This window comes from Siphateles boraxobius, unplaced genomic scaffold (genome assembly GCF_051911475.1).
Source record: "Siphateles boraxobius isolate OS27281-9 unplaced genomic scaffold, OSU_SipBor_1 68, whole genome shotgun sequence".
NCBI lineage: Eukaryota > Metazoa > Chordata > Actinopteri > Cypriniformes > Leuciscidae > Siphateles > Siphateles boraxobius.
In genome coordinates this window covers 6962664-6972280 of record NW_027509195.1, presented here as the reverse complement: position 1 = coordinate 6972280, position 9617 = coordinate 6962664, and the positions used below count along the sequence as shown (strand labels likewise).

General features: G+C 37.4%; 1 protein-coding gene across 1 annotated transcript; it reads left to right on the top strand.

Moving 5' to 3' along the window:
* The first annotated feature begins 551 nt into the window (after positions 1-551).
* On the top strand, positions 552-9523 carry trim101 (tripartite motif containing 101). The gene is given in 10 exon segments (XM_077214247.1): positions 552-894; positions 3601-3749; positions 7089-7260; positions 7336-7431; positions 7535-7768; positions 7867-7889; positions 7982-8106; positions 8185-8417; positions 8862-8953; positions 9085-9523. Coding segments are annotated over 9 exon segments (1284 nt in total). The 5' UTR covers positions 552-729; the 3' UTR covers positions 8949-8953; positions 9085-9523.
* Positions 9524-9617: the final 94 nt, after the last annotated feature.

Here is a 9617-nt window from a genome sequence, read left to right as displayed (position 1 = left end):
GTATCTGTGGTGTTTGTGTGTATTTGTGCACAGCCAATGATCTGAATAAAGCACTAATGTTGCTTTTGACACTTACAGGGATGCAAGAAATAAATCTTAATTCAATTAAAAGTTAGAATATCAAGCCAAAAACATATTCAAGTGAAAGTAAGAAATGTTATGTATGTATTAAAGTAAAATGTTTTTACTTTGACAAAGTGTCGTCCCATTGGCTTTTTATTGCATGGACGAAAGCAGTTGAAACTCAAATACACCCGTACAAGCATGGATGTTTTTGTGTTAAAAGATTCAGGGACACTTCATAAACATTATTTCCCAATGCTGTTACTATTCTGGTATTATTTACTTTGTTGGCTGGTTTTAAAACTGAGGACATGAATGATTGGAGTAACAGGAGAAAGGGCATCATCTATATTTCCCAGCATTCCACTGGCTGCCTGAAATGGGCACAACTTATCAAGGGTAGGGTGTGTCACAGTGAGCCAGCAAGAAACCAGACACCTTCCCCTTCTGGCACATGCACACATTACCAGCTGCAAACCAACACAGGCCCCCATCGTCCTGTTGGAGTACTGGGGCAGAGCGACTGCCCTCTGCCTCGAGAGACTGGAAATCCACATAAGAACAGCGCAGAGACATGGAGGTGGTGGCGTCTCATCTCCTCAGCTGTGGTTTCGCTCTCGTAACTTAGTTTTCCAGTGAGTGTGGGGTCAGCGGGGGCACAAGGCCATGTCTCTTCCACCGGATGTACGCTCTGACCACAAAGACCCCTCGATGGGGACGCTGGAGAAACAACTCATCTGTCCCATCTGCCTGGACGTGTTTACGAAACCAGTCGTTATTCTGCCCTGTCTGCACAACCTCTGCCGCAAGTGTGCCAATGAACTGTACCAGGTGTGTACCGTGTGCCAAGAGTAGGATGGTTTATGTGTGGATGAAGGAACATTTTGTGTTACCCTTCTGAAAAATAAGTATACTTCAATTTTATTTTATGAAATTATACTTAAGTAAAGTTCCAGTGTACTTTAAGTAAGCTATAAGTACACTAATATCAATTCACTGGAAGTATACTGTTTCAATACTACTTGGGACTAAATTGGCCCACTTTTTAGTGTATAAAAGAATACTTTTTAGTATACTTTAAGGGTAAACTTTGAGTACACAACTAGTTTACATTTTACATTTGTACTGCAACTATAATTAAAATAAACTTATAAGTATACAGATAGTTTACTAGTCAAATACTTGTAGCAGATTTTTTAGTTTATGAAAGTACACTTTGAAGTATACTCTCAGTAGTTTGCTGTAGTAGTTTTATACTTCAAGTATACTTGTCGTTTTCTTTAAGTGAACAACATCTTACTTATAGTTTTTTATTTATACATTCTATTTGCTTTTTATTACTATGTTCCTATATTATTTTTTATACTTGAAATATACCTTTAACTGTACTTTAAATCTTCGCATTTTAAAAACATTATATTCTAGCTTCATGTGTCATTTTTATCAACACTTCAATGTGGGTATGTTTCGTTAAAAAAACACAATATTTTAAACAAAGACGGGATTCAGAATGATGATCAAAACACAGATGGAGTAGATCAAGTCCATCAACACCCCCAAAAGCTTCACAGTTGTTAAGCCTTCCTGGCTCAACTTTTTTATTTTTAGTTTCAAAGAAATATACTAATAGCACACTTGAATAAACTTCTTTTTCATAAGGGTAACAAGCAGAAACATGCTTACAAGTACATTTTCAAGCCTTTGTTAAGACGATAAATTCTCAAAATACCATGTGCACAGGATCCTTTCCACTGTGGATTCTTTATAGTGGAAAAAGGTTCTTCATCATTTTTATTTTTATTTATTTTTTTAGATTAAGAGTGTACACAGACAGTTCATCTGTACATGACATGAGGTGTCAGTGTCCTTCATAAACTTTGCTAAGAAGTATGGATTGTCAATAACATGTAAAGGTGCTTGTACATACACATGGAGTAACTGCCATGACTGCAGTAAACAGACAGTTTTCTAGAAACATGTCATGCTAATATGTGAAAACCAACAGGTGGGGATTGGAAATGTCTAAACTCAATCCCCAGCCTGCAATCTGAGGTATAAAAATAGGTGATGGCCTACATTTGATGCATTTGAGCCGTCGGGGGTTTAGCGCTCATGCAATGCACAATGGATGTATTGATATGAAAAGAGAGTCCTTAGTAATGCTAAATGTTTTGCCAGCATAATCCTTGTCCTCCTCTGCACCTAACTGAAGTTTGATACCTCGCCAGTCTTCCCTTACACTTCCTCATATAGGCAAAGGTTAAAAGCCATGAGTAAATTGGGAAGGTGGTCCAAAGGAACGCTAAAAACACTTGTTCATCTCTTCTCCTCTAAGAATCATTGTTGGACAAAATGTAGAATTTTAGAACTGGACTTTTAATTCATGTGTTAATTTTTTTTTATTAATTATGCGCAGGAGGTTAAATTAAAAACTGAATTGGATTTTTAGAAAGTGAAATTTTGTTAATTGCAATTCAGAGAAATTCATCAGATAATGTCATTCAGGGAAATGCATGAACTCTGGTCCATAAATCTGTGAAGAATATAAAGATCCAAAAAAATTTCAAAAACATTTGTTCAACAACCTACAATACACTTATTGGGGTCATATGATATATTTTTTTAAATTTTATTTATTTGAATTCCACTTACTTAAAGCTGCAGTACGTGACCTTTGACGCTCTAGCGGTTAATAAACAGAACTCCACGCGTCTCGCATGAAGAGCATTGTAGCCGGAGCTATTTTCTCTGTTCATGTCTATGATGAGTCACGCAGGTACTGTGCTACTCCGCAGCGGTGCCGACCCGAACCAGTCTAAAATAGTCCGAACACTTATTACAGGTGTGTCGACTCATAGTGATTCAGGATAAGACAAAAACACAGTTTGGAAAAGGGATTTCTGATGTACTTGCTTATTATATACATTTTTAACACAAAAAAGCTTCAAAATTCAAATTTGATTTGCAGTTCACAATTCACATACACTTGCCTTTTGACCTCTCGGAGTGGGTGCTGTGTCACTTTAGAACTCAAGCCAAGAACGAGGTAGTTGCATGAATACATGACTCGCCCCATAAGCCTCAGGTGCTGAGAGATATTAAAGAGTATGACTATTATAGGATTCCTGGTGAGATCAGTCTCAAACTCTTCTGTTTACAATCTCTATTTCATGCTCAAGAGGACAGGACTGTCTGAGTTGATTAAGGCAAATGCAAGAAAATGGTAGTTATGTGGACTGTATTACACAGTTACTAGTTTACAGAAGTACATATGGGTAAACACATAAATTCTGAAAGGACACACAGAACAAAACGCAGATTAACACAACCACAGAATTCAGACCATAGAGTAAGATCATCTTACCCTTGAAGAAAACACGGTGCATTTCTAGAGAGGTACTTGAGAGTCCAATTAGTCAAAGTAATGATGTTATTTAGTCCAGTTAACCATCCTAGCCGTTTATGCCTTCCTTAAAAAGAATTGATACTCAAGTCCTGCTGACAGCTGAAGAACAGCATGCTGAGTCAGATGTGCAGCCATCTCTCTTCCAGGTTGGAATTGGAGGCCGTTTCCGCTGCCCTTCCTGTCGGCGTGAGGTTGTCTTGGACCGCCATGGAGTTTATGGACTGCAGCGCAATTTACTTGTGGAGAACATTATTGATGTTTACAAGCAGGAGTCTGAAAGGTCAGGTCAGGAGTGTATTGATTGAATAACTTTTGTCAACAGAGATGATCTAGTAAATATATATATATATTTTTTGTAATAGTATTTTTTAAATGGAACAAATTATTGAACCTTTATATAAAAAATTACAACAAAAAAAGTAAATACTGTAAGTTTGTGTATGTGTTTTTTGTTGAGTATTATATTTTATACATCAGGCTTTTATGGCTTATATAGTATTGGATATAATCAGAGGTGGATAGTAACGAAGTACATTTACTTGAGTATCTGTACTTTAGTATTTTTTTTGGAAACTTTTTACTTCAACTTCACTACATTTGAAAGACAAATATCATACTTTTTACTCCCCTACAATTCTGTCAAGGTCCTTGAGTAGAAGGTAGTAATGTCAGACAGACGTTGGATTTTGGTTGCAAGGGTTGCATTTTGGTTGGAAATGAATGTCGGGTTGACGTCAGAACCCGATTGATGTTGGTTTCTGACATCAACTTGATTTTCATTTTCAACATTATGTTCGGTCTTCTAAATGCAAATTTTGTCATTGTTATGGAGCACACTAGCTTATAGATAACAGTAAGGGCAACATATTCATAATAAAAGCCAAAAAACTTCAAATAGGGTACTATTTGAGGGAAACAGCCAGTTGTGTGTACGAAACCATTGTGGACGTTATTGAGGGCACTTATTCAATCTCACATTCAATCCCCACTATACCGGAACTGTGTTCTACAACTTAATTTGATATTGATATAAGGGTAGGTAGGCAGGCATAGATTCAGAGGCATAAGGTACTGTATTACATACAACAATGCAACAATAATAAAACAATGCATTGACATTTACTTTTAACTTTTGATACTTAAAAACAAGTACTTCTGTACTTTTACTCAAGTAAAAATTGGTCTTTACAACTTTTACTTGTAACAGAGTATTTGACCAGTAGTATCTGTACTTTCACTCAAGTAAGGAAATTGTGTACTTTGTCCACCTCTGGATATAATATAGTTCATACTTGAGAAGAATTTTTTTCTTAATAATATAATTATATATAATTTATATAATTTTTTTTAAAACTAACTCAGGGGGGAAAAAATGCAATTCGTAATGTAAATCAATTAGTTTTTTATTACAATACAACAGATTTCTTATGTATAGTTAACAGGGGTAGCGCTGGGGTTTCTGGGCCTCCTGCAACTTTCTCCATCAGTGAACTTGGGATTTTAGGGCACAAAATTTCACAGTCAACTCACATTTTTATGTTTTTTTTAAGATAATGGATAATCAAGTAAACATAAGTTGCTTTGGTCAAGTAAATGTTTATAAAAATCGAATAAGAAAAAAACGTTCACAGCAAAATGACACCTGAAGAGGGACGTTTTTGCAATAAAAAGATATTTTACTTGTGCTAAAAAAAGAATAAACTATCAATCAGATAACAGAAGGCATGGAGTAGATTGTGTAAACAGGTTTTACAGCATCATTTTAATTATTTTGATCATTTAGTGTCTATAGAAATGTGTGTTGAGCTGTTTTAACTGAAAACAACTTGCACTGATTTATCTTGAAATATGTCAGTGCTATTGTTTTTTCTCAAGATGCACATCAGTAATGTTTTTTTTAAATATAAGACACAGTTATAAAATCTACTTAAAGGGACAATGTGTAGTTTTTTAGGTATTTTATTATCTAAAATCTATATTTTCATTCATAAATATGTCCTCAGTGGTGTACTGTACAAATACCTCTGCCAATTGACCCTTCGCTAAGCCACGCCCGAAAACCGCCACTGGCCAATCGTGTCTTAGCAACCGTAACTAGGCGCGGGAGGTCTGGCAAGCTTTCCAGCGAGGGAAATATGCCGAAGCGTTGTACGTATGGATTGTGCAAATCTGATACCCGGTATCCTAAAATTTTGGAAGGGGAGGTGGAATTTTTTTCCTTCCCGAACATCTAAAAGCCAATGGGAGAAATGTGCGTGGGTCAAGCAGTGTGGGAGACCCCATTCACAACTAAATGTTGACAGGATTAACAAAAACACATATTGCTTGGAAGTTGGAAATAATTACGGTTCTTTGTTCATAATGCACGTTTTAACGTAAAATAAGACGTTTAAAGACAAGAGGGAGGCTCACTGACATACTTTAAAATATATTTCAGCATTTTGTTAATCGACGGCCTAACTTTTCTACCCCTGACTGAGTAACTTTAACCCAATCCGATCGCTGCTCTCCCGGTGTTAGTGTTATTCCACAAGATTTATGGATAAACTGTTTGATTTATAATTATTAGATTAGTTTCACATTTCACTTACCCTGCTGTGCACGAACATAGCTGTTCCTCGATTTGTGTTTCCCATTTGAATGGTCAGCATATGAGGCGGCTGCTGCGACTATAGGCTTTAGCTTCAATTTTTATTAAATTATTCTCTAATCGGTTGCATATTATGTCGTGGATCCCTCGAACGCATACTGCAGTCCCTTTTGTCTTGCTCTCTCAGATATTTCACATGTTTGCCAAAAATTACTAATTATCTCATTGGGAATGTCTGACACCGTTGCATACACACTGTAATAGATATGTTAGACACGAAAGCTTGACAGGCGTAGCAACAGTAACTAAGGAGAGCGGGGCTTAGCGAAGGGTCAATTATCTGACTTATCCTCGTAAATGAAGAATTTATTATCTTTATATACATGTGACGGGTAGGTCCACGGAGGCTTCCATGTCGTTCTGCAATCTTGAAAAACTATAATAGCAGAGAGGGTCAAAAAGTACTAGGCCAATGCGTTTCCACAACGCGTTTTCATTCAGAGTCAGCATCACGTAACTGAAAGCAGCAGAAACGGAGGAGCAGAGCAGTGAGAGGCGCTTGTCACTGCTCCGGCAAGTCAGTCAGTAATTCATACTGTAACATTCGTTTGTTCGTTGTGTCAAGTTGCAGTTTGTTTGAAATAACAAACATGTTCACCCGAAGGAGAACTCGACGAAGTGCTATTAGAAGACATCATGTCATAGCTTTTTGGTACATAACAGCTACCGTAGATGCAACACGCATTTGAAAAAGCGAGGCGCTGGAGAGCACAATTCGTTTGAATGCAAAATACAATTTCACCGCTAGATGGGAGAAATTCCTACACAATGTCCCTTTAAATGCCCTAATTGAACCAAGGCCTAATCCTGGCTTAATCTAACCCCTGTCTGGTTAAAATTCAAAGTTATCAATAAAAGATTCTGGTTAATATATAGCCCCTTCTATAGTGACGCTTTAGTTGTTGGTATATGGTGTATTAAACACTTTGACCTGATCTTGAATTTAAATAAGTGTGTTTCTAGCTCTAGGCCTCCACCCCCGAAGCCTCTTGCACAGTTTAACTGTGCAGAGCATGAAGACGAGAAGCTTAATATTTATTGCATCACGTGTCAGGTTCCCACCTGCTCTCTCTGTAAGGTGTTTGGGGCACACAAGAACTGCCAAGTAGTTCCCCTGCCTGAAGTTTATCAGCAAGAAAAGGTATGGCCTATATTTGTTTCGTCGTGTTACATCTTTACACCGTTCAGAACAATTCATTAATTTCACTTCTTGTAGGCTGAACTAAATGACAGAGTTGCTTCTTTGGTTGCCACACATGACCGTGTTAAGTCATTTGTTAATGAACTAGAGGCACTCTGCAGGAACATAGAGGTTTGTGTGGATCTTTCTGAAGAAATTACTTTTACAATGTCACAGAAATGAAACATCAAAAAAGACATTTAACATCAAACAGAGTATCCATTAATGCTTACAGGAAAACAGCAGGATTCAGAAACAGATTCTGTGTGAGAAGTTTGATCGCATGTCTGCCATTCTGGAGGAACGTCGTAAGATCATGACCCAACAAATCACTTCTGAGCAGGAAGAAAAGAGTGGCTGGGCCAAATCTTTACTGCAAACCTAAAGTGAGCATGTGGACACAAACTCAAAGTTGATCGAGGAAGCCCAGAATGCCATAGAGGAGCCAGAGATGGCTTCTTTTGTCCAGGTGTTATATCTTTTGTTTGGGGCTTCTCAGTAATCCTCCATTTTGAATGTCAAGCATGCAACGTTTAATATATATATATTTTTATCTCTTCCTAATAGACCTCAAAAGATCTTATTGAGAAGTAAGTCTCATCTCTTTTAGCAAATTTAGCATCAGTTAAATTGTTCAGATGATTCATCTAACAATAAACAGTATCTGTCATTTTCTCTGAAGGGTTTGTGAAGCATCTAATTGCTTCACTTTGGAGACCCTGGATCCTGATTATGAGAACATGAATCACTACAAAGTGGATTTCGATGCAGAAGAGAGAGTTCTGCACCAGATGGATTTCTTGGAGAGTGAGCATCAGAGACCCAATAGATTAACTAATATCCTTTATTTTACAACTCCTCTGATTAATGCTGGAAACTTTACAGTTGAAGAAGAGGTGGAAGAAACTCCCGATGAACAAGAGTCAGAACCCGAATCTGAACCTGAACCAGTTCTGACACCAGAACCTTACCCTGAACCAGATCAGGATCTGAAATCAGAACCTTCTGAGATGACAAATCCAACACCGGAGACACCGGAGGACAATTGGGAACAAGAAGATGGGTGTGACATCAGAAAAGTGGCTGTTTGTGAGAAGAATAGCTTAAGCACTTCACAGGTATACATTCATGTCCTAGTATGTCCACCTGGTCACCGTGATTTTGCCAAGTAAGACATGTTCCTAGATCAACATATTTTGATAACTTTTCCTTAAAATCAGAGGGAAATGATAGGTGAATAACACTGATGTAGAAGCAGTGTTAAGGTTGTAAGCCTAAACTTGACATAAACTGTAAACTTGTCCCTCAAAACTGATTGGTTGATTGAAATGTTGTTCCAAAATCAACAAAGATGTTGATCCAGTAACATGTTGTAGTTGGTGGAATCACATTCGCCGTGTGGGTCTACAATTTCATTCAAAGTCTTCAAGAACGTTTTCTGGACATTGCAATAACTTAAAGACATAATAAACACCATCATCTGTGGTTTTTGATCTCATTCCATGCAGTCATACTGCTATTGACATACATGTCAGTGATAATACTTTTCCATCTTTCCTCAGGTTGTCACTCTAGCCCTGTATTTCCTGGCCTTTCTGGTCATCCTACAGCGAATATGGGGAAGCATTCAGTCCCTTACTTGTATGTAGCAGAGGTGAAGAGACTCATGTTATTTTGAATAGGAAGATGAGGAAGGTTTTTGATGAGGAAGGTTTAAGATAAGACTGGATTAGTAAAATGTCTCTATGCTCATGCATGAAAGTCACTTTACCTCATTTTCTGCAGCCTGGCAAACCTGTGAGCCAGAAGAAGGACTGAGTCCTCCAGGTCATCAGTGAGCTGATTCATCTCTGATTCTCTTTCTCCTGGTTCATTGCACCTAATAAGAAGTGACCCTTCTGCTCAAAGCAAGAATGATGACAGAATGGGGTCATGTGGACCATCTCCGCCATTTGGTTCTTGACAAAACCTTCCCTGTGTTTGTGCAAATAATTAAAACATCATGTCTGCTTATTTTTGGTTTTGGTTTTTCGTTCAATAACTCTCTTGCAAAAATAGTCAATGACAATTCTCCAATTCTCACCATTTGTTACAAGAGTGCTTCAAGGCAGTATGTTACCTTGAGTTCTGAACACCCATCTCCCACCCTAGGTTGTCATGAATGGATTAAATGTTTTTTTTACAGTAGTGTTATATTCAATAAAAGGCTTTTCTTATCTGTTGATGAATTTGTTTGTATAAATAGTGTAATCCTAAGAGTTTTTGGCTTTAACTGTCAATTTTTGTTTCGATTGACTGCCTTACTGCTTTTAGCTTTG